This window comes from Sphaerodactylus townsendi, linkage group LG04 (genome assembly GCF_021028975.2).
Source record: "Sphaerodactylus townsendi isolate TG3544 linkage group LG04, MPM_Stown_v2.3, whole genome shotgun sequence".
Lineage (NCBI taxonomy): Eukaryota > Metazoa > Chordata > Lepidosauria > Squamata > Sphaerodactylidae > Sphaerodactylus > Sphaerodactylus townsendi.
Window position 1 is genome coordinate 5,216,613 of NC_059428.1, and position 26,972 is coordinate 5,243,584.

General features: G+C 44.8%; 1 protein-coding gene across 1 annotated transcript in view; it reads left to right on the forward strand.

The window, feature by feature from the left end:
• Positions 1 to 26,972, forward strand: part of UVRAG (UV radiation resistance associated) — a 108,612-nt gene that overhangs the window by 50,943 nt on the left and 30,697 nt on the right. Inside the window, exons 7-12 of the mRNA XM_048495116.1 lie at positions 3,819 to 3,924; positions 8,799 to 8,925; positions 10,112 to 10,196; positions 10,886 to 10,973; positions 11,669 to 11,729; positions 14,204 to 14,369. Coding sequence (XP_048351073.1) covers positions 3,819 to 3,924; positions 8,799 to 8,925; positions 10,112 to 10,196; positions 10,886 to 10,973; positions 11,669 to 11,729; positions 14,204 to 14,369 — 633 coding nt within the window. The remainder of the gene's footprint in view (positions 1 to 3,818; positions 3,925 to 8,798; positions 8,926 to 10,111; positions 10,197 to 10,885; positions 10,974 to 11,668; positions 11,730 to 14,203; positions 14,370 to 26,972) is intronic.

The following is a 26,972-nucleotide window of genomic DNA, read 5'->3' on the forward strand; positions in this document are numbered from 1 at the left end:
CCCTGGTTCTGGTTGAGGCCAACTGAATGTCCTTGGCTGGGGACCACCAAGAGGTTACCACCGGAGGAACAAAGGGCTCTATTTGGGTAGTATGGGGAGATGCAATTTCGAAGATACTCTGTCCTCTGCACAGTGGAGTTCCTTACATGAAAGGTCTCAGAAAGATGTAGTAGAATGTCAGACTAGGGTCTGGGAGACCCAGGTTTGAATCCCCACTCTGCCATGGAAGCTCAGAAGGTGACCTTGAACCAGTCATGTACATGGTTGTTGGAGGATAAAATGGAGGAGAGGAAAGTGGTGTAAGCCACTTTGAGTCACCATTGGGGCGAAAGCCAGTCTATGCATGAAGTCCGGGAAGTAATAGGTGTTCATGGTTTGAAACAACATCATACCTCAAACCAGCCTCATTTGTGGTTGAGTCAACCAGTAACTTACTCCAGAGAACATGTCGGCCACTGTGGGACATGATGCTGGACTAGATGTACCAGCTGGACTCTTATGTTCTTGTCAGGGGAAGGTCTTGGCCTCCATACCTTCTGTTGGACCCCCAGAGGAACTGGTTGGCCACTGTGTGAGACAGGGTGCTGGACCAAATGGACTCTCACTGGTCTGATCCAGCAGGGCTCTTCTGAGGTTCTTATTAATGGAAAGCCTTGGCTTCTACTCCCTATTGTTAACCCTTCAGAGGAACTGGTTGGTCCCTGTCTGAGACAGGATGCTGGACTAGATGGACCACTTGTCTCATCCAAGCAAGGCTTTTTTGAGGTTCTTATTAATGGAAAGCCTTGACCTCTTTGCCCCGCTTTTGGACCTCCAAGGCAACAGGTTGGCCACTATGTGAGACAGGGCACTGGACTAGGTAGACTACTGGTCTCTTCTTAAGTTCTTTCGTAACCACTTGACTGTGGGTTGCCTAGCTTCATGTTCCACAGCATGTATCTTGACCTGAAGTTTGGGGCATCTGAGAGTGATCAAAATCTCTATCCCATAGGTCGCTAGGTGAACCCCCTTTGCCAAGCAACTGCATTCATCCTACGCCAGTCACCGGTGGGGGAGAGTCATTTTGCGCATGAGAAGCATGTTGAATCAAGAGACCTTTGCTCTGTTAACTTAGTTGAAAGTGTTCCCATCTCCCTGTCTTTCTAGCGTTAAAGCCCTGAGGATCAGCGTGAGTCAGGCATTGCAGCCACCAAATGGATGATGTTAGGCCTTTAATTGCGGTCATGAATCATTTGTATATTGAAGCTCTCATCATTACAAGATCGCTTACGTACCAGCCATGTTTCTGACGGCTGTTTTCTTTTCCCTTTTTAATTTATCTTTAAGGGCTTCCTTTTAGAGTATTTGCTTCTGGGAAATCCTTCTTGAAACATAATTAAAGCCTCCCTTTTAGGAGGTTTTTTTTTTTAATTGCGGAGGAATTTCTAGTCTAAATATGTCATGTCTGATTTAATAAAAGTGTTCTGAACCGTATTTGAGTTAGCTATTCTAGATGAAATGGATCAGATTTTCTAAAGTGTTCTTAATTCAGACTGCCTCACTAAATTGGATACAGAGGAGAAGCCCATTTTATTTACATATTTATTTTATTCTTTACATTTATATCCCGTCAAATCTCCCTTGGGATTCAGGGCGGTTTTGGTTGACCTGCCTCCCGCCAAAGTATAAAGATCATAAGCTTGTGGGTTCACGGCAACTGAATTTTTCGAGTAAGCAGAACCATCGTCTTTGAAGCGAGAGAGAGAGATTTTGAAGCGATCCATTCTGAATTCAAAGTAACTGGGTTTCTTTATCTGCAGAGGGTCTGGAATTGTGTCCGAAAAATGCAGACTGAAAAGCTTTACAACTCAGAACAGTTTGATCTATATCAGATGGATATAGTATACCCAGAAAGACGCCAAATGGTGATGACTTTATTCTGTGCTTCAGCACATTTGAATCTGGGGAGGGGGAGATTTTTGTGTTTCAACATCAGCTCCATTGGTGAGAATCTACTATGCAACCCGTGGGGACTTGTTTAAAGAGCAACATGCTAGGGCAGTGATGGCGAACCTTTTCGAGACCAAGTGCCCAAACTGCAACCCAAAACCCACTTATTTATCGCAAAGTGCCAACACGGCAATTTAACCTGAATACTGAGGTTTTAATTTAGAAAAAACGGTTGGCTCCAAGGCGCGCATTACTCGGGAGAAAGCTTGGTGGTAGTTGGTGGCTGTGCTTTGAAGCAACTATACAATGCTTCGAATGGGTGAATCACGACCCTAGGAGGGTTTACTCCGAAGCAGGCCCCATTGCCAGCAACTGAGCTTACTCCCAGGTAAAGGATCACACTTTAGTTCTTCCTATGAAAATCAGTGGGGTTTAACAGCACTTAACAGGGTTATCTACGCATTGTGCCCAGCGGCCCAGGCCAGCCTAGATGTGTGGGGAAGGGATTTTCTGCTCCCCCGAACTCTGTGCGCGCGTGCCCACAGAGAGGGCTCCGAGTTCCACCTCTGGCACGTGTGCCATAGGTTCGCCACCACTGTGCTAGGGAATGGTTTTAACAAATTTTGTCAATTGGAGAACAATGTGGGAAGTTGTCAGGAGTGCCATAGGCGAACGGCATTGAGGGAGACACCTGGGATTGTTTCTGCTGGAGAGGGGGATGGTACACCAACCTTCTGTGTAAGCACACCTGTCTCGTGGTAATGGGCCTTTTGTTTCTATGCGCTTAGACATGTAGATGACCGCTATTTTAATGGATTTTAGTAAATGTAATAATTGTTTATCTGGTCACTTATTGTGATCTCTTGTTATAAATTGTATATGCGTTGACTTTGTTGTGCACTGCCCAGAGCCCCTTGGGCTTGGGGCGGTATACAAATCAATCAATCAATCAATCAATCAATCAATCAATCAATCAATCAATCAATCAATCAATCAATCAATCAATCAATCAATCAATCAATCAATCAATCAATCAATCAATCAATTTGTCTGCTGCTACTTGGTACTTCGGATGGGAGGAGGGTGTGGTGGAAGCCACAGGCGCAGCTCGGCAGGAGACTATCGCTGTGGCCTGGGATAGTTGCCTTCAAAAACAAAGTCTTTCACACCTCGTTTTCTCACATTCTCTGGGAAGTTGGGAGGGGGCGACAATGGGGGATAAATATGACTGTGAAAGCCAGGATTGCCAGAACTGGCTTTCTGAAGCCAAGTTTTTTATGCCAACTCAATAAAGACTACTGATCCTGCATCTAAAGTCCGCTTATTGATTATTGGACCAAGACCCAACCGAAGTAAACAGCAAAAAGAAGTACAATTTAGTATGATTTTGTAATTGGCCTGTGGGATGCTGTGCCACTGTACAGTGCTGTCATTAAAACAAATGAGACCAACTCAAGACTGAAAAGAAAGTAATCAGAACTGACATGTCTTGATCGGCTACATAAAGGCTGTTGAAGAGAACTTTAGATCTCCTTTTTCAGTCAGGGGCCATCACTGAGAAGGCCCAATTGTGGGGCATTAGAGCAGGACTTTACTTCTTGATCTTAGTAGCTGGGTAAGTTAGTAGATGGCAATTGCCAGTCTCTTGTTCCCCTTGCTCTTTATTTGACACCCCTAAGAGAGATCATCCAGAGGCTTGGACTGGCTTCCAACAAGTGATGATTTATTTTTATTGCGTCTGCTGTAATTCGCATCGTTTCTGCCTTCTGTTTTAGTGGTCAGCTGTGGGAGAGGCAGCGTACAAGTTTTTGGAACAAATGCATTGCCGTTGTGGGATTATTTATGGCGTTTTTAATGTCTTCCTGTGTTCTTTCCTTCCCTTGTCGCAGGCTCCACCGGGCTCAGTGTGCAATCAAACAGACTCAGGTGACTGTTCAGAAAATAGGAAGAGAGATTGAAGAGAAGCTGAGGCTGACGTCGACAAGCAACGAACTGGTAGGCTTTTGGAATCTTTTCCATTCCTCTTGCTTGGGCGACTCTCATAAGCGAATATTCAGAGGGTACATCTGTTGGCCTGCACTAGAACAACTAGATTTGAGTCCAGTACAGCATTTTGGAGAGCATCAAATTTTTAAGGGTACAAGCTTTTGAGAGTTGAAATAAATCCTGTTGGTGTCTTGCACCCCCAAATCTTTGTGGTCTCTAAGGTGCTGCTGGACTCGAACTTAGTTGTTCTTGTAAGTGAACAAAAGCAAGATGATTAAAAGGTGAGTCTGCACCGTTGGAGCGTTCAAAGTGGGGTCCGGCTTCTCTTTAGAGCAGGTATGAGCAATTCCCAGGGGAGGTTCATGGTTTACAGCAGTGTGAAGAAATGTCCTGCATCGCCAACCCCTCCCTCCCCCCCCACCCGCCCGGTTGATTTCCTGTGATACAATAGTGAAATCAACTTGAAATAAATATTTCAGCAGTTCTTCTGTTCCTTTGTCCTCCAAGGGAGTTTTAAAGCATGATGGAAAAGTCCAGGTTTCGCATACCTTCTGACTTAACCTCCTCCAGGCAAAAGATCGAACGGGTCCAGTCAGGCGAAGAGTTTAGCTTGCCAGCTTCCTTGCCCGCTGTCCCTTTTCTCTATTAATAATAGTGTGCAGTTCGGTTGCAACTAACTTAGGGCGACCCCATAGGGTTTTTAAGATAAGAGAGGAACAGTGGTGGCTTGCCCCTGCCTGTGTGCAACTTACCCTGGACTTCCTCTGTGGAAGTCTGTGTGTAACTTACCCTGGACTTCCTTCCAAGTCCTAACCGGGGTTGACCGTGCCCAGCTTCCAATGATACCATCCTAGCCTATTCAAGTCAGGGGAGAAAAATGTTCTCTTCCTACCCAAGTGTTGGGTTGTCAGGTTTCAGGGTGGAAAATCAAGTTAGAACTGATTTATTGGAACCCCCGCAGGGTTTTCAAGATGAATAGAGACAGTTTGTTATTCCCCGTTTCTGCATAGCAACCCTCAGTGGCCGACCATCCAGGTACTGAGTACAGCCAATCTGGCTTGGCTCCCAAGATCTACCAAGGTCAGACTAGGCTGGCCTCTTAGGTTGTTCCTTTTCCCCTACCCAGTTTTTAAAAAAACATCAGCAAAGGGATCTCTAAGGCCCCTTCTGCACATGCAGAATAATGTACTTTCAATCCGCTTTCAATGCACTTTGAAGCTGTGCGGAATAGCAAAATCCACTTGCAAACAATTGTGAAAGTGAATTGAAAGTGCATTATTCTGCATGTGCGGAAGGGGTCTTTACCTTCTCTTCCCTAGTGGGGAGAACAGCAGAGGTTTGGGCAGAGTTCTTTGCTGGGGGTGCAGTCCAAGCCTGGTTTTCAGAATTCAGTATGAATTGAGTCACACAGCATGCATGTTTAATCTCCTGTATGTTTTATTTGAGTGGGAGGCTGTTTAAAGAGCCCTTTCCTTGAGTCATGGTTTGTGTTGGCGAATCAGTGGGCTGAGCCAGTGTTGTTGACCCTCTCGCCCTTGCTTAAATCAATTGATCAAAATATTTCCCCCTGCTTTTCAATGCCTGGTGGTAGTTTTGCTTGTTCAGCCTTGGCTAATTAATGGGGAATCTCCTTTAGAGTATCATGACTTCTGGTAGCTCACACGCGCTGTTATAAACGCGGAACTGATAAAAGTTAGAAAAATTACATATTAGAAACTGAAAAATATTCATAGGATAATAATTTGGAAAGTATAAGAATTTGGAAGATGAGGGCTTTGAAATACAAGTCTTTGAGTCATTTAGTCAGACATTTCAGAGCATCTTTCTTCTTTTTAAAAAATGAGTTTTTATCCATGCAGGGACTTGTAGGGTTTCTACGCCTCCAGTGGGAGCAGAAGCTCCTCCACCCACTTATCCCATTGTATGCTGCTGCTCTGAGCAGTAGTGTGTGTGTGTGTGTGTGGGGGGGGGGGGGGATTAAGTGAAAAAACCAGCCTTGTGAACTTACCCACAAGTTGTTTCGGGAACTGACAAAGTGTCGCTTAAGGAATCACAGGTGATTCATAGAGCTGTGGTGATTGATAGAGCAAACTTCTGGAGTAGCTCTGGGAATCACAGGAAACACTATGGTTTTACCATAGAATTTGTGGTGATTCCTAGAGCCACCCTCTGCCACTTCCTTATCAATTTCCAGTAAGTGGATAGGCTTTATTTCTGTAGAAAAACCTTGCAACTTCTGTATTCTTCCCCCATGCCCCCTTCTCGCTGGTTGCCAGATAAAATGCCCAGTATGATTTTCCTAGCTTTCCACTTGTGGTTAAAGCAGCTGGGAAGCGCAGAGGAGGAACCGTCTCCAATAAGGAGCTGGAAATCGAATGGCATCTTTATGTAATAATTGCATCTGTACAGACTTATTTAAACGCTGAACCGTTCATTCCCTCCGGCCTGTTACACAAGATCCTTTTTTTATTATTCAATGGAAATGTTTATCTAGCAAGCCTAACGTCTTGATGTATCGGATTGAACCTAAATTGCTGAGAGGGAGAAACGAATTAATGGGGGTCTCCAAGTCCTCGGCACTTGTAAAGCATCAACGATTGACTCTGCGGCAAATGAGCAATGGTTGGCTGCCAGGAAAAACAAACGCTTGCAGATTGGGATTAATGAGCTACCAGAGGGAAGTTTGGTGAACCTTGTCACTGTATGGAAACAGCCGATCGCATTGATGTTCCTGGCTTTTGAGGATGGGTAAAATGTGTGTAATGACTTCTCAAACATGGGAGACAAATTTTTTTTTTTAATTGTCAGTGTAGCTTTTTATAGCCTTGGGATAAAACAGTATTGGCACCAGCTAATGTCAGAGGGCTCAGTTCAGTTCAAAAGCGGGAGCGCTGTAGCTGGTGACTTAATTTGCAAAAATATATATTGGCATGGCTTGCCAGGTACCTGGTGCCTCGTATCAGTAATAATAAAACAATCTCCTTGCGCCTCGTTCTCTTAATTATGTTTTTCTGACTCCTGATCTGGGAGTTCTACATTTTATTAGTGAGATTCCTTGGCCAGCTAAAGGGTTTTACATGAAATGGAAAATGGCAGATGAAGCTCATTTTTCTCGTAAAGGGATCCTCCGTAAAACCCTCTTTAAACCACGAGCAACTGTCTCTATCCTTTAATTGTCCCGCTATCTCTGTAGCCCGACGGTTGCGATCCTGTTGTGTTCTTCTTTTCGCTAATGGTTTGTGCTGCTGGTGCCTTCCTATTTGGCAGTACCCAAGTCTCCTTGGGGTGAATGTCTACATTAGATACAGGATGTCGACAGCACTCCTTCCCTCTTAACAGACCTCTCAATCCAGTGCATGAATGATTGACTCAAAAGTTGCAAAATTTGCCACTTTAAAAAATGCAGGCTTCTTTCTATTGTGCACTGCATTTCCAAGGTAAGGTAGAGTCTCTGGTTAGTTTAGAACGGGAGTGTGTCCAGCAATAATGTCCCTGTGCAAGCTGGGAGAGAGAATGTTGATTACGAGGAGCAGCAGTGGCGTAGGAGGTTAAGAGCTTGTGTATCTATTCTGGAGGGACCAAGTTTGATTCTCTGCTCTGCTGCCTGAGCTGTGGAGGCCTATCTGGGGAATTCAGATTTGCCTGTACACTCCCACACACGCCAGCTGGGTGACCTTGGGCTAGTCACAGCTTCTCGGAGCTCTCTCAGCCCCACCTACCTCACAGGGTGTTTGTTGTGAGGGGGGAAGGGCAAGGAGATTGTAAGCCCCTTTGAGCCTCCTGCAGGAGAGAAAAGGGGGATATAAATCCAAACTCTTCTTCATCTTCTTCTACTTTCATGGCCAGAATCTACTGGCTGTTGTTGCTTTTCCAGGCTGAGTGGCCATGGTCTAGTAGTTTTTGCTTCTAACATTTTGCCTGCATCTATGGCTGGCGTCTTCACATATGTGACATACCTTTAAAGATGCCAGCCGTAGCTGTGGGCGATTCGATGAGAACAAAAGCTACCGGACCATGGCCACACAGCTTGGAAAACCCACAACAGTCAGAGAATATCAATTACTTTAGGCAGCAGCTGGAGTTTCAATTTTTGCTAAAGAATGCCGTTCTTTGCTTGGACTCTGCTGGATGAATGTGTAGATATTTTAGCAAATGAAACAGCAGGCACACAGTTCTAGTGGAGCTCTTGAGCTTTGTCTGTTTCGTTATTTAAAGGCAGCTGATATCCTAGTGGGACTGCACCGGCAGTGCACCAAGACTGGGAAGCAGTTTTAGCACTTCATGTACTCGGCCTTTTCTGTCATTCATCCCCAACGCTCGTCCCTGAACACATTTGATGCATTCTTTTGAAGCTATCAGTCTTTCCTCAGCTATAACTCTCTGCTTGTGCTGAGGACTTGCCTGTATTACTCTGTGATGTGACTGAGCCGAAAGCCATACAAGAATCTATGTTTCTCCCAAACCGGTGACCTCTTCGTAGACTGCAAGCCTGACCCTAAGCCAGGGGTCCCCATGCGTTTTGAGGGTGTGGGCACCTTTGGAACTCTGACATAACTCTGTGGGCGCGGGTGCAAAATGGCTTCCGCTGTAGGTGGAGCCAGTCACAAAATGGCAGCTTACGCTAAGTCGCATGCTGAAGAACCTTGTACTGTGGTTATTGCTGCTGCAATGTTTTGAGAAATCTGTGTAGCCAATCAGAAACCTCTCTTGGGGAAATCCTCCCCCCCTCCATCTAAAAACTCTTAGAGAACTCCTTGAAACCCCTGGGCGCTGTGTTGGGGATCACTGCTGTAAGTGCTTGAGGACGCTTTGTGGTATTTAATGCTCAACAGAAATATGTTTACCAAGCAGGGCTTTTTAATACTTGGCATTTTTATCGGCAGAAAAAAGAGAGCGAGTGTTTACAGTTGAAGATTTTGGTGCTTCGGAATGAGCTGGAGAGGCAGAAGAAAGCTCTGGATCGAGAGGTGGCTTTACTGCATAAGAAGCAAAGCGCGCTCTATGAGCGAGGTGAGTTTGAATGGCGGTCGTTCGTCGCTTCCCAGTGATTGGCAGTGGTGGTCTGCATGCAAGCAGGGGAGTGGGGGATTTAAGAGCACCGTGGTCCATTCCTTAACGGCAAGCTGTTCAGATGAAAGGGTGGAGCCAGGATTGGCAGCTGTGTAGAAGTAGCTCAGACTTTGTAGGTTCCATGTCGACTTTGTACTTATAAAACCACCTCTGCCCATCTGGCCCCTCCCTGGTGGAATAAGCTCCCTAGAGAGATCAGGGCCCTGCGAGACTTGAATGAGTTCCGCAGGGCCTGCAAGACGGAGTTTTTCTACCAGGCATTTCCATTTAGCCGGCTGGCCTGACCATTATCATCACTGGCCTCCCATGGCTGCGAGGGGGTGGGGGGTGGGGATTGTTGCCATCTGTGGTTGGGGTTTGCTGTTTTAATTGTGTTCTGTGGCTTTTTATTCTGTACTGGTTCTGTGTTGTTGCCGCCCTGAGCCCTGTTGGGAAGGGTGGGATATCAATGAATGAATGAATGAATGAATGAATGAATGAATGAATGAATGAATGAATGAATGAAGGTACAGCATCCTAGAGGAGATCTCTCCTCTGACCAACCACAGCGGTTTATAAAATTTTTGACTGGAGATCCTTGACATCTTTGTGCTAATGTCTTCAGGAAGTTGCCTAGATATTGTCAAATTGCCTCTGGCTTGAAGGGCTCAGAAGTCCAGTAGCCCAGCTTTTCCTACTGCAGCAATGCGAGAAGCTCTGGGAACACCCAATCCCCGCCCCCCCCCTCCAGTCCAGCACTGCCCCAAATGGGCTGCGAAGCATTTGATTCCCTAAAAAGAGTCATTTGCAATCTTGCCTCTCCCTTTGTGGATTCCTTGACAATAGTGCTGGAATCTGGCTGTCATAAGTTTTCTGGGCTGTGTGGCTGCCGTCTGGTAGTTTTTGTTCTGAATGTTTCGCCTGCATCTACAGCTGGCATCTTCAGAGGCATGTCATGGTATGTGACAGAAGACACCAGCTGCAGATATGGACCAAGTGTCTGGATCACAAACTTCCCGACCACAGCCACGCAGCCTGAAAAACGTACGGCACCTAGTTGATTCTGGCCGGAATCATTGCCTGCCATCAGAGCTGATATGTGAATGGAACCCCTAACGGTTTCTTCTTTTTAAAATGCCTTTGGTAGGAAACGTGTTTGAAGAGGAATATCAGAAGCTGCAGATGGCTAAAGAACCCCTGCAGGAGTCGAGGAAAGAGTGCACAGCTAAGAGGTGAAAAGGAAGGGGGGGGGTCTGCGCTTTTGTTTTCCAACCTTGGAGAAGATGACAAAGAGTGGTCTCAGCATGGATTTTGCCTCCAGTTTTGCGGAATGCATATGAGTGGAAGAAGGGGCTGGGTTGGAACTAATAAGGGTAGTCCACATTGGCGTCCAGTCCAACCAGGAACAAACAGTCAGTGGTGAACAGAGCACATGGGACAAGGAAGTTCTGTATTCCTGCCGTTGCCCATCAGGCTCTGGACCCTTAAGGCTTTTGTGCACTTACTGGTTGCCTCGAGGCTGTTTACTTCACAGTAGGGTTTTTCTCTTTGCTCGAGAGATTGGGCCAGAGTCCATTCAACAGATTCAAGCTGGTCTGAAACAACAGCCTTTTATTTGCCGGGGGGCACCTCTTGCAACCATCAGCATTAGCTAACACACAAGAACTAGAAACTGAAACCAAGAGCTCCACCCAAGAGGACCAAACTAAGTCACAGGAATAATAGGGGAGATTCAGAGACTTCGATTCTATACATACATATATGATAAATGTACCACACTAGCAGAGCCCTTTTGCCTACACTATTTGCATTTTAAAGGGTTATTTTCTTCTTATCTAAAATACTCCTGCCAGTCCAACAGGAGCAAAAGTTTAAATCCTGCATGTAGGTGGATAACTTTTTTCTTTTTTTCTGTACCAAGAGAGCAATTCTTGAAGACCAATGCTCAGTTGACCATCAGATGCCGGCAGTTGCTGTCAGAGCTTTCCTATATTTACCCAATTGATTTGGTAAGTTTTGGACTGTCTTAAGTGCACCTGCTTTGGAAACATATACATCAGTATCTCTTCTTTAATTTTTAAATAACTTCTCCATTATTAACAGAAAAGAAAGAATCATACAAACATTATTAACTGAAAATGGATCTTAGCTGTGATAACGTTCTTTGATTCCAAAATTGCCTTTTAAATTTTACAACTACTATTCTATGAGATGTTTGGTTATTTTAACTAAAAAAAACCCCAAATATACCAGTGTTGGTATTATTTTTTAAATTCATCATATTAATTATAAATGCTTCTATATAGTAATATTTTTTTTATTTAATATTATCTTTTAACTTTTGGGGTTTTTTTAAGCCTCTCTGTTAATCTCAGCAGTTCTACCAAGAGCCTGTGTGGTGTAGTGGTTAAGAGCGGCAGACTCTAGTCTGGAGAACCGGGTTTGATTCCCTGCTCCTCCACATGAAGCCTGCTGGGTAACCCTGGGCCAGTCACAGTTCTCTCCAAACTCTCTCAGCCCCATCTAGTCAGAAACTCCTAAAAGTTTATACTCCAAAATTCCTAAAAGTTTATACTCCAAAAAGTTCTACTGCACTCCTGTCTAGCTGTTTAAAGCCCCTTCTGTTGCCATTACCTGTTTACAGGTTTTTTTTTCTTCCAGAGTAGCTCTGATCCAGTTTTGCTTTCTGTTGTTAAATCTACAGAATGACCAAAAGGATTATTTTATCTGTGGAGTCAAGTTGCCCAATTCTGAAGACTTCCAAGGTAATTGGGCGTGTTGCTGTTCTGATCGGTATCCCGTTGACCTGTGTAAACACATCCAGGTGCCTGAATCGGCTGGAATAAAGGCAGATTCTGAACAGGAGCTCCCTGACAATTTCATACTGTATTTCCAGTTTTTGTGAAAACAGTTTTGGTCATGGAACACCAACCTTTTTGAACCTGTGGGCACCTTTGGAATTCTGAAACAGCTTGGTGGGTGCAGCCAAAAAATGGCTGCCACAGAATGACTGCTGCAAGAGGTGGACCCGATCATAAAATAGCTCTCACAACTTACCTTCAGTCGTACTACGAACATCCTTATGTTGTGGTGGCAGCTGCTGCCAAAACAACATTTTTAAAAATCTGCAGTCAATTAAGTTTTCAGTGATCAATATCCCCCCCGGCTCCAAATATTTGGTGACCCCAGGAAAGATGTCAGTGGGTGCTGTGTTAGAGTCCTCTGGCTTAGGTAGTAAATCATGTTATGCTTCAGTGCACGCTAGCCTACCTTTGCCCAACTAGCACAGTTACTATACTCTGTCTCAGAAAAAGATGTTACTACAGTCAATCAAGATGCAGCGGTCGAGAAAATTGTATGTTTCCGCATTGGAATATAGTCCCAAATGAATATGAGAATTATCGTTCATTTCTCCCCTGTCTTCGCCAAAACCATTATTTTGTGCATTATTGAACATGGTGTTCTGGTGCAAGAGTGTTTATAATTCATTGAACGACTGTTAAACAGATGGGAGGAGCAGGGCTAGGTAGGTACTAGGACTCAGGCAGAGCATTCTACAACAAAGAAAGTTCGGGATGTTAAGTTCTGTGGGGGCAGAATATACCACCCTACTAACATCTTTTTCTGAGACAGACTAATCTACAACTTGATTTTTTTAACCATCCCTGCAGTCTACATATGCCTTTGTTTGTGAAACATGGGCTGAAAGGAAACATCATATAGTTAGTTACATTTCTCTTCCTTGATCCTTATATACAGCAGCTAATCAGGTGAACATCTGCTGAATTTGCTGAATTTTCAGGTGAGCATCTGCTGAATTTTCAGTTGACTGAGGCACTCACAGCATCCAATTAGATGGACAAAGAACTTTATCATTTCGTAGTTTTAATTGAGAGATATATATAGATGCAGATACACACACACACAACTGCACTAACATCTTTTTCTGAGACAGCGTATAGTAACTGTGCTAGTTGGGCAAAGGTAGGCTAGAGTGCACTGAAGCATAACATGATTTACTACCTAAACCAGAAGACTCTAGCACAGCACCCACTGACATCTTTCCTGGGCTCACCAAATATTTGGAGCCAGTAAGTGAGATGCAGAGGTCAGGCTATATATATATATATACATATAGTCTGACTCTTCATCTTACTTACCGGGGTGCACTGAATATTTTCCTCAAGCAGTCCCTTGATAAAGGGGTACTCATTGGACCGTGTTTTACCCCGAGACTATTTTATTTAAGGTTCAGTGGGCTTCTCCCCCCAACCGTTTGGTAGATCTGCAGCCCAGCATTAAGAGAGCCAGTGTGGAGTCGTGGTTATCACATTGAACTTGAAACTGGGAGAACTAGGCTCAAATCTCCTCTCTGCCATGGAAGCTGACTGGGTGACCAGTCACAGGTCCTGAGCCTAACCTACCTTGGAGGGTTGTTGTGAAGCTAAAATGGAGGAGACGAGCCACCTGTGTAAGCCACCTTGAATCCCCATTGAGGAGAATGGTGGGATAAAAATAAAGTAAATAAAGAATAATAATTAAGATTTATCAAGCTATCTTGTCATGTTACTGTTTTCATAGGGTACGCTTGTTTTTATGAACTGGCCCCCCCAAAAAGGAACAGTGGGAAGCCCTGAAGTGAAATTAGACAGGCAAATGCAGTTCTTTGGCAGCTGAAATAAACCCATCTGCTGATCAGAGTCCTTGCAGAGAAGCCAGATGACGATTCCCTTGTTTCCTTCTGGCCCTGCTTGTCAGTTGAACCCGAAAGACTTTTAACAACTCACTTCTTAGACTTCTCGCTATTTGACTGTGCCAATAAAATGATTACTGTTTTTAGCCAGCTTGTCACCTAGAATTAGACTGGGTGCCTCGTGGTACCACTTGAAATGTGAGCGGGCAGAAACAGAATAGCCAAATTGCCCGAGGAGAGTGCCTTTCATCTGATTTCTTGGATGCTGGCGCAGACAGGTTGTGGAAAATTAAATTTGGGTGAGAGAGGATAGGGTTAAACTAGATCATCAAAGGGCATGCAATAATGAAGTGTGTGTGTGTGTGTGTGCTTGATGTATCCCTCCCCCTAGGCCTTCCATCAACATTTTGTCTGAAGTGGACAAGTGTGTGTGTGTGTGTGTGAGACAGAGAGAGACAGAGAGAGACAGAGAGAGACAGAGAGAGAGACAGAGACAGACCTGCTCTTGGGAATGACGCCCAAGCTCTGTGTTCTCTTCCTGTACAGCAAAGGATGATGGGAGCATTGCGGTTGCCTTGGGCTACACGGCTCACCTGGTCTCCATGATTTCCTTCTTCCTGCAAGTGCCACTCAGGTATCCGATCATCCACAAGGGCTCCAGGTCCACTATCAAAGACAATATCAACGACAAGTTGATGGAGAAGGAAAGGGAGTAAGTGAATGTTAAATATTCTTGTGTGTGGGGTGCTGATATGCAGACGGTTAAGGAAAAAACACGTGAATGCATATGGCTTTTGTAAATGTGTTCACAAACTTTGTGCAGAGTCTTTGCTTTTGCTGTGTCTCCCATCAATTGTTGGGCTTGCATGGTGGTGGCCCCTAAATTGAGTGGTTTGGTTGTGTTATGCTGTAGCCCGGGGGGGGGGGGGGGGGCGTGTCCAACGCTGATTCTCCAGATGTTCATGGACTAGGACTCCCAACAGCCCCTTCCCAGAGTTGGACACCTCTGCCATAGCCAATTACAGCATGAAACTGTGATTTGAGGCTTTGCTGCATTAAAAAAAATTAAACACCTTTCAATGAAGCCAGAGCAGCAGCATCTGGGTTTGATCCCGACAGCTCTTGAAGGATTTAAGAGGACCCTCATGCCTGAGCCACTTCCTTAAAAGTACATCAGTTGGACCAGAGAGTCTAGGGGTCCAGGTCCAATCTCATGGCGGCTGTGATCATAAAACAGGATGATCTAATGTGAGCTGCTTCGAGTTCCTTGGAGGATACAAATGGGGATGGGAAGTGCCATCAAGTTGCAACTGCCTTACGGTGAAGGATGGAAGTGGTTTGCCTGCGCCTGCCTTTGCATAGCAACCTTGGACTTTTTTCGTGGTCTCCCATCCAAGTACCAATCATGGCCGACCTGTCTTAGCTTCTGAGATCCAATCAGAGCAGGCCAGCCTGGGCCATCCAAGGTTCAGGGCACAAATATGATTAGACTTCATCTTTTCTGTAGGCATTCATGATGCCTTCCAGTGCTTGGTGCTTGGCATCCATTGAGCTTATCACAAAGTGGGTGGGGGCCATTGTTTGGAATTGCTTTTTAGTTGCTGCCCTCACTAGAGGATCAGGAGAAGCATCAAGCATCCTTTCATTAGAATAACTGTATGGTTACGTTCCCCCTTCGGGCTTTCTTTCTTCCCCAGTGGTGTGAGGAGGGAAATATTCCATTTAACGCCACCTCCTACAGCAACCATTTTAGGTTTGTCTCCGCCTCCTATGGCAGCCATTTTGAAATGGAACTCATTACCCCTTCTCAAGATTCCCACAGGCTCAGGAACGTCGGGGACCCCTGCCATATCTGAACGATAGGGCCAAATTTGTGAGCGATGCTGTGGCTAGCGCAGCAAGAGACTCTCCGAGGCTTTTCCACATTTGGGTCTGCAGCAGCCAGTGTCTGGGTGGTGCGAGTGGCTTGGCGAAGGCCTCAAAGTGAAATATTTGCAGGCTGACGGCCGCGCTGGAACCAGGCAATAAAGCTAGCAAGAGATGGCTGCGGGGGTCTGTCCCTGGCAAATCCCCCCAGCTACAAATATGAAATATGGTATGAATTACTGTCTGCTACTAGCCAGCTTACAGCCTGCTTGGCTCGTGTGCCGAAGCTTTTAGGATACCTTAATGGCTGATTCGTGATCAAGTTAACAGCGAGACGGGCTTTCAGTCTTATGCTGCCGGCCGGTTGATGTCATATCACAAGACTTAAGTCCTTTCATAAATTTCTCCGTCTCTCTCCGCATGTGCCTTGCAAAGAAAAGGACTTTTCAGCAAGTGTTTTACCAACCCGTTTCTGCCGTATTTCCTTTTAATAACTCCTCATAAAATACAGAACGTTTACTTAAGAAAGTGGCCCTGCCGCTTTGGGGTGGGGGTGGGTCTGTTTGTTTTTTACTTTCCATTCCGATCGTCTGATAATTTGTAAATTGTTCTGGAAATGCCCGCAAAGTTGGAAATTGGTGTGAGCAGCAATCCTAAGTGATCGTCTGCTCATGCTGACCATCTTTAGAGGTACGATACCGATGCTGAATAATCGTGGGCTAGAGGAGAGTTTTTTGGATATTGCGGGCATCCAAAAAGACAAATCAGTGAGTTCTAGATTGAATGAAGCCTGAGCTCTCCCTGGAAGCTCAAATGACTAAACTGAGGCTGTCATACTTTGGTCACATCAGGAGAAGACAAGAGTCACTGGGAAAGACAATAGAGCTAAAACTGAAGGCAGAAGGAAAAGAGGAAGACCTGATATGGGATTTCGACTCCTCAGAGAGAGACAGTCTTCAGTCTGTTAAAGATAGGATGTTTTGGAGGTCCATCCTCTCATAAGAACATAAGAACAAGCCAGCTGGATCAGACCAGATTCCATCTAGTCCAGCTCTCTGCTACTCGCAGTGGCCCACCAGGTGCCATTGGGAGCTCACATGCAGGATGTGAAAGCAATGGCCTTCTGCTGCTGCTGTTGCTCCCGAGCACCTGGACTGTTAAGGCATTTGCAATCTCAGATCAAAGAGGATCAAGATTGGTAGCCACAGATCGACTTCTCCTCCATAAATCTGTCCAAGCCCCTTTTAAAGCTATCCAGGTTAGTGGCCATCATCACCTCCTGTGGCAGCATATTCCAAACACCAATCACACGTTGCGTGAAGAAGTGTTTCCTTTTATTAGTCCTAATTCTTCCCCCCAGCATTTTCAATGTATGCCCCTGGTTCCTGGCTCTTTCTCTCTCCCACCCAACCCCCCAGCACCCAACACCCACACAGCCATGAGCTATAGCATTGTCATATAACATGTAGGAATCCAGAATCAATCTCTTCTCCGGTTATGATTGCTGAAGGCACCACTTCTGTCCTTGTGGAGCACCTATGGAGTTCAAAAACTGCCATCCCGTGGCAAAATGTGGCTGTGCGCACACATCATTTTTCTTTGGAAGTTATTATTTACTTCATTTATGCTCTGCATTTCTTAAATCGCTACAAAGCGACTTACATAACTCTTCTCTCTGTTTCGTCCTCACAACAACCCTGTGAGGAAGGTTAGAAGAGACTGACTGGCCCAAAGTCACCCCAGTGAGCTTCCATGGCAGAAGTCAGAATTTGAAGCTGGGCCTCCTAGCTCCGACCTAGTCCGACACGCTAACCATCACATACTGCACTGTTGAGTTGAAAAGTCTTCACAGTTCCATAAGCATCTCTCTCTTTTTCTCTTTCCAATCTTTTTTTCTCTTTCCTCTCCTTTTATATCCTAAAAAGCTGGCCAATTATAGCTGATTTCAAAATTCGCGACTCTAGAGAAACTGACGCCTAATGGAAATTCCCTCCCCCTCCCCCCTGTTCTATATTGCTTCAATCCACGCGGCTTTCATAACCGTTTCACCAGTTCTTGCATGTAATAATTTTATTAGTCTGGATTTGGATGGAACAGCAGGTAACAACACCCAGCAGTCTCTCTGTGTGTTCTGCATTTTACATGTCTGTCAACTTTAAAAGGAAAAGAAAAAAGAGCAGCTAGAATTAGTCTCAGAGCGGGCATTTTGCCTCTTCTTAATTTAATTTTTTTTAAAAATTACATTAAAAAAATAATATTTGTAAAATAATATTTGTAAAAATATTTATAGATCCAAAGGATTATGTCTCCAATACAGATAACATTATAATCATCCTTAGTAACACATAATATCGTAAATGTGACTTGTTATTCTTGAAGTCTTTCCTATTTCTCTACCTTCCTATAGCTAACTAACTTATACATATTTTAGAAAAAACAAAACATCCCATATACGATAAGAACATAAGAAAGAGCCTGCTGGATCAGACCAGAGTCCATTTAGTCCAGCACTCTGCTACTCGCAGTGGCCCACGAGGTGCCTTTGGTAGCTCACATGCAGGATGTGAAAGCAATGGCCTGCTGCTGCTGCTGCTGCTCCTGAGCACCTGGTCTGCTAAGGCATTTACAATCTCAGATCAAAGAAGATCAAGATTGGTAGCCATAGATCGACTTCTCCTCCATAAATCTGTCCAAGCCCTTTTTAAAGCTATCCAGGTTAGTGGCCATCACCACTTCCTGTGGCAGCATATTCCAAATAATGACGTTAAGCTATCTAACAATAGTCTAATTATTAAGATTATCAGCTACAGAGCCTAATACAGTTTCTACTCCTTTTCTACTGACTTTCTATCTTCTATCTGCCTACATCTTATATTTAACAATCTGAATAATGTATTGTCAAAGGCTTTCACGGTTGGAATCACTAGGTTGTTGTGAGTTTCTAGAGAAAATGCTACTGGACCATGGCCATACAACCCGGGAAACCCACAACACCCTAGTCTGAATAATCTTTAACAAAAACATTAAACAATCTAGTTGGACCTGGATTTGCTAAAGTCCCCCTTTTCCTAATTTCCTGGGATGCTAAAAAGGGGTCCTGAAGAAGCCCCACCCACAAGCTTTGCCCCACTTGCATTAGGTTTGATGTGTTGATCGAGGCTTCCGCTTGCAAGACAAACAGTTAAGACCAGCTGGGGGCTGTCTGGAAACTGGGTCACTGATCTGGTCCCATCTTGGGACACCTGGTGTAGGGTCAAGTCTGGAGAGCCCTGGTGGGCAATTTTAAATTTTTATTATTAGAACAGAAAGTGCCGACTCCTCCCTAGAGCTGATGTGAAATGTACCTTTGTATTTCTGAGCTTCCTGGACTGATTGGAGAATATGGGAGAGTTGTGTACACAGGCGCAATCTCAGCGAGAGCTGCATCAGGGAAGGCAGGTTCAAATCCAGCAGCGCTGTCGAGACCATCAAGATCTCCAGCAGATAACCTTTCGAAAATCAAGGCTCCCTTCGACAGATACAAGGATCTTTGACTCTCGAAAGCTTATCCAGTGTGGCTGGTTGATTCCAGCTGTGAAAGCCTTTGACAGTTGGTCTCTTCTAGTCATCATCTGTTGGAGAGCCAGTGTGGCGTAGTGGTTAAGAGCAGTGGACTCTAATATAGAGAACCAAGTTCAGTTCCCCACTCCTCCACATGAGCAGCGGACTCTTATCTGGTGAACTGGATTTGTTTCCCTGCTTCTCCACCTGGAGCCTGCTGGGTGACCTTGTGCTAATGACAGTTCTCTCTGAACTCTCTCAGCCCCACCTACCTCACAACTGAACTTTGCCTGCGCCTCTGTTTTAGTCGCATTGAATTTGTTTTACACTCAGAGCAAGTCAGTTTTCTTTACTCATTCAGTTTACCTCTTCTCATACTGTGCTTTTTTCAGACTGTTGGTTATGAGGATCTCAGCTGAAAAGTACAAGTTTGCGTTGCTCAGTTTCTTGGGGGCAGAGTCCATGTTTATCATGATTTTTAAAATCTCAGTGACTCGTATACCCATGGCTATTTCTTTCTTACGTGCTTCTTGTTCCATTTCTCCAAGAAGTCAAGGCAGGGTGCATGAGTCTCCTGCCATCTCTTTTACACTCCCAACAACCCTGTGAGGTAGGATAGCCAAGACTGACTGCTCCAAGGTATTTCACTCAGCTTCTTGGTGAGTGAGGCTTCGAACATGGGTCTTTCCAGGTCTAGTCCAATGTCATAACAATAACATTGGCACTTCCAGGCAAATTTATCTGACAGCCTGACTGGAGATTGTGGGACCCACATGAAGAAAATGCCACATGGGGTGGGGCTTCGCACAGGAGGAGAATCAACCCGGGATGACTTCCCTCTCTTCCACTCAAGGAAGAGCTGTCAGGATCCAGCGCAGTGGCTTCTGATATAAAATTAAATTTCCATGTTGGGGAAATGGCGGATTTTGTGTTACATGCAGGGTGGCACAAATTGCTGACTGCATAGTTACAGCCTGGAAACAGACACGCCCCTTACAGTCACGTGGGTCAGAGCACGTGGCTATCCAGCGATTTCCCTCTGCCACTCCCATTGAATTGCTGGAGGGCTGTACAGCCTGCCACAGTTTCATAGCGTACCTGTGGAAATCCTTCTTTGTGCAAATTGATTCAGGTTAGTCCTATCCCTGTTCAGAAGGTGCCGTTGAAACCCGAGTCGTTTCTTCTTTTGCAAAAGGCTAAAATGATAACATGCATTAATTACTCTCAGGAATTCTGAAGTCTCCCGTGAGTGAAACAGTATGCTTCGGCAGAACTGGCTGGAGGGCATGTGCAAGCCAGAAATAACGTCTGCGGCCCACTTAACCCTCGTTTGTAAAATTCTTCCATAATCGGAGCAATCGCTCACCGTTATCAGGACGGCTAATCAGGAATTAGAGCAGTTTTCAAGTGAGTTTAAATTTGGGGCTTAAGTGGTTTTAACCTCCCTGACCTTTCTAAGGATTAGGTATCTGGGCTATATCCGCTCTCTTGTAAACTTGAAGTGGGCCTGTGTTTTTCCAGGTTTCAAGGGCAATGAGGTCAAATGGCTGAGGTCCCCGGAGTCCAACCACTTTTATCATTGTTATAATTCAAATGTGTGCATTTTTAAATGCTGATTTTGTATATATAGTTTCAAGAGGATAGCTATGCTATTCTTCAGTAGAAAAGCTAGATTTGTGTCCAGTAGCAGTGTAGGGAGCAACAAGGTTTTTGGCGTCTGAGCTTTTGACTCCTTTGTTAAGGAATCTCCATTCCTACTTGTATTTATCTGATGAAAGACGGTTTGGCTTGCAAAAGTGTAGTGTAGTGGTTAGAGTGTCAGTCACAGAGACCGAGGTTCAAAACCCCACTCTGCCAAAGAAGCTTGCTGTGTAACCATGGGCTCATCACACATTCTCAGCCTAACCTACCTTGTAGGATTGTTGTGAGGATATAACGGAGAAGAGGAGAATTATGTAAGCTTCCTTGGGTCCTCATCGAAGAGAAAGGAGAGGTATAAATGAAGTAAATAAATACGGGAAAGCTTATACCCTGAAATTCCTGTTGGTCTCCAAGGTCATACTGGACTCAAATTTAAGCTGATCCAGGGGGTCTTTGCTAGTTCTGGGTTGAATTTCAGAGTAAATACTTGGAAAGATGGTTGTAATTCGTACAAAAATCTGGGTTCCCTGTGATAAGAAGTAGGGTGATAAGCTGCTCAGCCCAAGTGAATGTGGACCATTTCCCCATACAGTACATTGGCAACAAACAATGGGCAGTCTCTGGCCTGCCAAACTCCCATGTAGATGGGGAGTGGTGGGTTGGGCCCAGTGGCTCCATGGCAACAGTCAAGAGACTGGAGGGCCTAAACCTCCAGCCTCAGCTCTCATCTTTCAGGACTGACAAGGATGCTCTGCAGGCTACGTCTGATGTCCAAGATGAGTGGCACAACAGCTAGGCGACCCCCCCTCCCCCGCATTCCTGATCTGTACAACAGCCTTTTAAAGTAGGACCCTCTTCCATTTCATCCTTGCAACAGACCTGCATAGCAAGTTGCAAAATGGGGGTTTAAAGCCAGGCCTACCAAACTGTGATCTGACATCAGCTGCTCCCTCACTCTGACCAACCCAAGGTAGGCATCAAGTAGGCAAGTGGCTCATCCTGCTGCTGCGATCTACTGAGCAAGTTCTGACAAGGTGCCATGGCTCAGTGTTAGAGCATCTGCTTGGCATGCCGAAGGTCCCAGGTTCAATCCCTGACATCTCCAGCTGTACAACTATTGTTATCGATAGTCCCACAGTTAGAGGGAACTGTGCGGATTCCCTACGTCTGTGTGGAACAATGACACCTGTGAGAGCTCCCTCTGCTGGCAGCTGCCCGATCTGCGCGGCACCAGCATGGCGTCTGCACAGCCGCACGACTTACAGGGAACGTTGATTGTTATATTGAATTTTAGGCTGCCCATTCCTGTCAAGAGAGGCGTATAGCAGCTTACAACATCCCAGCACAAAATGCAAACATTAAAAAACAAATATATCAGATGCTCAAATTTACAATATGCATTTATAATACAATTCCATTTTGGGCGCTATAAATCACCCCTATAAACCTCAGAGTGGGGAGGAAAAGGAAAGAAAAAAGGGATTTAAAGAGGGGGATGGAAAAGGGGAAGGGATACAATACAGCCACTGCCCTCAATCATAGCCCTGGCGGAACAGCTCAGTTTTGCAGGCAGTAGGTGACATTGTCCTGAGATCTTGGAGACTGGCTGCCGGTCAAGAGTAGACAAGACTAACCCATGGTCAGATTCAGTGTAAGTCAGCTTCATCTGTGTTTATCTTAAGGGGAGGAACTGTGGCTGAGTGGAAGAGTTTGTGCTCAGCATACAGAAGGTTGCAGGTTCTATCCCTGGCATCACCAGTTCAAAGGACCAGGCAGAAGGTGATCTGGAAGATCTCTGTGTGAGACTTTGGAGAACCATGGAGAGCGGCTGTGGCTCAGTGATAGAACGTCTGCTTGGCATGTGGTTCAATCCTTGGCATAGCCAATTAAAAAGGACCAAGCAGTAGGGTGATGGGAAAGACCATCTATCTGAGAATCTGGAGAGCCATGGAGAGGGGCCGTGGCTCAGTGGTAGAGCATTTGCTTGCCATGTAGAAGGGCCCAATCCCTGCCATTTCCATTTAAAGGGCCTGGCAGTAGGGGATAAGAAGGACCTCCTCTTGAGACCGTGGGGAGCAGCTGCCAGTCTGAATAGCCAGTACTCACTTGGATGGACTAGTTCAATGTCAGGCAGCTTCATGTGTACTTCAGAAGTCTTGCGGCAGCAGATGGAAATCAGTCTGTCTGTCTGTCTGTCTGTCTGTCTGTCTGTCTGTCTGTCTGTCTGTCTGTCTGTCTGTCTGTCTGTCTGTCTGTCTGTCTGTCTGTCTGTCTGTCTGTCTGTCTGTCTGTCTGTCTGTCTGTCTGTCTGTCTGTCTGTCTGTCTGTCTGTCTGTCTGTCTGTCTGTCTGTCTGTGGAACAAAGCAGTCTTTGCATTTATGCTCTGCCAATACCGAATCCATGAGGTCGAAGAGACCCAAGCTCATTCTAACCATTTTCACCTGGCGGCTCTCGCTTTTGAATTGGAACTTAATCCTTTCCTGGAGCGCCCGGAGCGTTCAGCTGGCGAGAACCTTTCTTCTCGAGACGTGACTGGAAGCATTACGTTTTCGGCCATCTTTCCCCGATAGCGCGGGGAGACTTGTGGATCTGCAGCTCTCTGCTTGGGTCCCGTCAATTCGGCTTGAAATACAGGCCGAGGGCCTGATTAGAGAGAAATTGGGATCTAAACCACATGTTTCCAAGTCCGATTAGGACCAGGTGGGAGCAGTTAAAAATCAATCGTTTCCCTAGGCTTAAAATATAGCCAGGATTAAAGGCAGGTGACTGTACCCGCACATTCGAAAAAACCCGTCGCTAACATATTGGTACATATGAGATAGATCTCTTGAAGTACATCGGAGGTCATAAATCACTGATTTTAGCAATATAAAGATGTTTAGACTCCTGAACCCGGAAGAGCTAGCTCTTGTATCTGAAGAGGAGGAAAAATAATTGTAATATATGAAATCTTTTTTTTTAAGAGCACCTCAATCCTTTTAGCTTTTTGCTTTAACGGCTAACATCTGAGTGACCCCCAGAAGCCTGCAGAGACTCATTAAGGCCTTTTCAAATATCGAAGCTGTCCCGTGATGCTGAGCAGGTTGAGATTAACCTGATAACATCACCACAAGGCTCCGAAATGAAATGAGGGGGTGAAGGGGAAACTTCTGTCCAGCCGAAAATGACGGACTTAGAGAAGTTAACTTAGTAGTGGAAGCATCCGGTGCCGAAAGGTGTCCTTTTCTGCTTGCGATAATGGCGATTCTTAGAGATGATTACCCAGTTCTCTGTAGCTAATAGTAATCTTCAGCTGTTACGTTAAGCTGCAGCCTGGGAAATTCTTCTCAGACTTCCCTCAATGTTGAGCTTGAAATTTTGAGTGATGGTAATTGAAGGCTTGCCATGGTAGTGACGTTACCCGGCAAACACAGGACCGAGCTGGGTCCTGTTAGCTTCACTAAATACTTCTCAGGCAAAGTCAGCTGTTAGATTTTTCTGTTTCTCACATTTTGGTTCATGAACCTTTTGTTTTATTTTACAGTTTTTAGTTCTTTTTTTTAAAAAAATAATATTTGTATTTGGGTGCTGTGTGGTTTCCGGGCTGTATGGCCGTGTTCTAGCAGCATTCTCTCCTGACGTTTCGCCTGCATCTGTGGCTGGCATCTTCAGAGGATCCTCTGAAGATGCCAGCCACAGATGGTACTCACATGCATCAGAAGAGAATGCTGCAACCACATACAACCAAAGCTACAACCATAGCGGCCCAAGTGATTCAATCAGAAACCCTTTTGACAATACAGTATTTGTATTAATTTTCTCAAATACACACTTCACAAACAAACGAACAAAAGGAATATAGAAAAAGAGAAAGAAGGGGGAAAAATTCGGCTATCCATAATCTACATATATTCTAATGCATTGGATCTTAAAATTATAGTATGAATATCATTTTTAGAGAGAACATCCTATAGTTTTAAAATTTGTTGTCTTTTAATCTTTAATTCCAAAACAGAAATAAGCATCTAATAATCAGTTATTTATATGTTAATCATTAACAAATTAACAATCTTATTATCATCATTTTTTTTTTACATAATCAGTTCAGCCTCAAATAAAAAATACAGTTCCCATTTCTCATCAAACTCTTGTTTTGACTGTCTGTTTACAAAATGTGTTAATTTGGCCATTGTAGCATATTCTCTAGCTTTGTCTTCCCAGAGTTCTGTGGTAGGACCTTTTTTAGTTTTCCAGTGGGATGCAGCTGTTACCCTTGCAGCTATTAGCAAGTGCCAGCATAGTTCATTTTTCCTGTTTTCAGGAAAAAAGAATGAGGTAAAAGGTGCTTGGGAACGTGTGGACATCCACGGGGGAAACATTTCATTAGTGGGCTGGAAAGGATGTAAACGGCTTGTGTGGAAAAGGCCGGAGTAGTCTTAAATTCAGAAGTTTGCTTCTGACCCTGCAAGAAGCGGCAGAACCTCATTTTAGAAGAAGGAGGAAGAGGAGGAAGAGTGTGGATTTATGCCCATCTGTCTCCTTTAAGGAGACTGAAGGTGGCTTACAAACTCCTTTCCCTTCCTCTCCCCACAGATCTTTGGTGGACCCATTGGTGCAAAGATCTCACTGTGAGAGGCAGCTGGCTGGTTAAGGGGTCATGCTCTGGAACTCTTGACTGGGAAGAGACCAATTTGTAGGAAAGATCATTGGGGTGTGTGTGTGTGTTTTATTGTTTCGAAAATGTTTCTTGAATCTTACCCCCCAGAGTGCTTCATTAACGCTGGCATGCTGAAACTTTTAAAAAAACCTAAAATATCCCCCTTCCCCTTTAGTGTTTATGGAGGGATAAAATCCCAGAAAAGTAACCGTGGGGCTGCCGGGTCATGGTTCTGAGCCTTGTCTTAGTGATGTCAATCTCCCTTCAAATGAAACTTCGAACAAAATTGCTGAACCCTGTAAGCTGTGTAGCTCGGTTGAAGGTTCCCTGACTCCTCGTAGCAGATATATAGCTCCCCTTCCCCCCAAAAAACTTAATGAAATGCTATTGTGTGACAAATTGCGTGGTGTGTTTTAAAGGGCATCTTTATGGTCCGGCTTGAATGAACTTTGTGCTGTTAATTGTAACCGAATCCTTTTTATAGTCCAAATCCTGCTACAGTTGGATAAAGTAACTTGGCAGATCCTGAAGCGAATTCCTTGTGAGGTATACCTTGCTCACGACAGCCGTGTGCTCGGGTATCTCTTGGCATGGTGTGTTTTTTTTTTGTCAAAGGAAAAAAAGTGTGTTTTATTTTCCTGCTCTGCAGACAGCTTGAATTTATAGATCTATTAAGTAAGGCGAGTTTAGATATATAGTGGTTGGAGTGATTTTATATTCCTCCACTTGAAGTGACCCATTAAGAGTTGAAGCATTGTAAAAACCGAGACCCTGACAGTTTGGTTATACTGTAATGACATCTGTTTTAACCTTGGACTTTAATGGCTCTTCTAAGAAATAATGTATTTCCCCCCCCACACCCCTCGGCTGCTGTAAGAGGAATTGCTTAAAGGTATAGTCTGGATGTTGACGGTTTACCACTCAAACAGGCTTTCCCTTTTCCCATCTTTTCTCTCCCTCCTTTCTCAGCGTCTCATTTCTACATTGTTAATTATGGGAATTTATTGCTTTAATGTTTGTTTATTTTATTTATTTTTATTCTGTACATTTATATCCCGTCAACTCTCCCACAGGACTCAGGGCGGCTGCAAAATTGCGTAGTCGCCATCTGGGTTTATAATGGTTTGCTTTAACTCTGATTTTACCATATTTGCTGGGAGCCACCCCTGAGCGTGCAAGGGGAAAGGTGGCATACATGTCGAATGAAATCAATGAATAGACAAATAAATAATGAGTTAAGTTCTGTAATCTGGGCAAACCTTAATGCAGAGCTGGATTTTGCTCCTCACCTAAACTGAACATTCGGAGTGAGTTCCATATTCTAAAGCGACTCAAGTTCAAAAAGGTCACAAAATCTTGAGTTTGGGAGGGGAACCAAAGAACATCAACACATCCCTGGCTGGCCTGACCTCGGCAGGTCTGCCAGCTGCCTTGACCTTGAAGAACCAGCCCAAGAAGCCTATTCTGACATCCTCTGGAGGGTCATATCTAGCGTCTGCATGGTACTTTTGGAGTTTTCTCAGTGATCCTTAGAGCAACCCCATAAACCAGTGGTGGCCGAACCTATGGCGCAAGGTGCCAGAGGTTAGCACTCAAACCCCTCTCTAGACACTCAGCGCCAGAGGATTCAT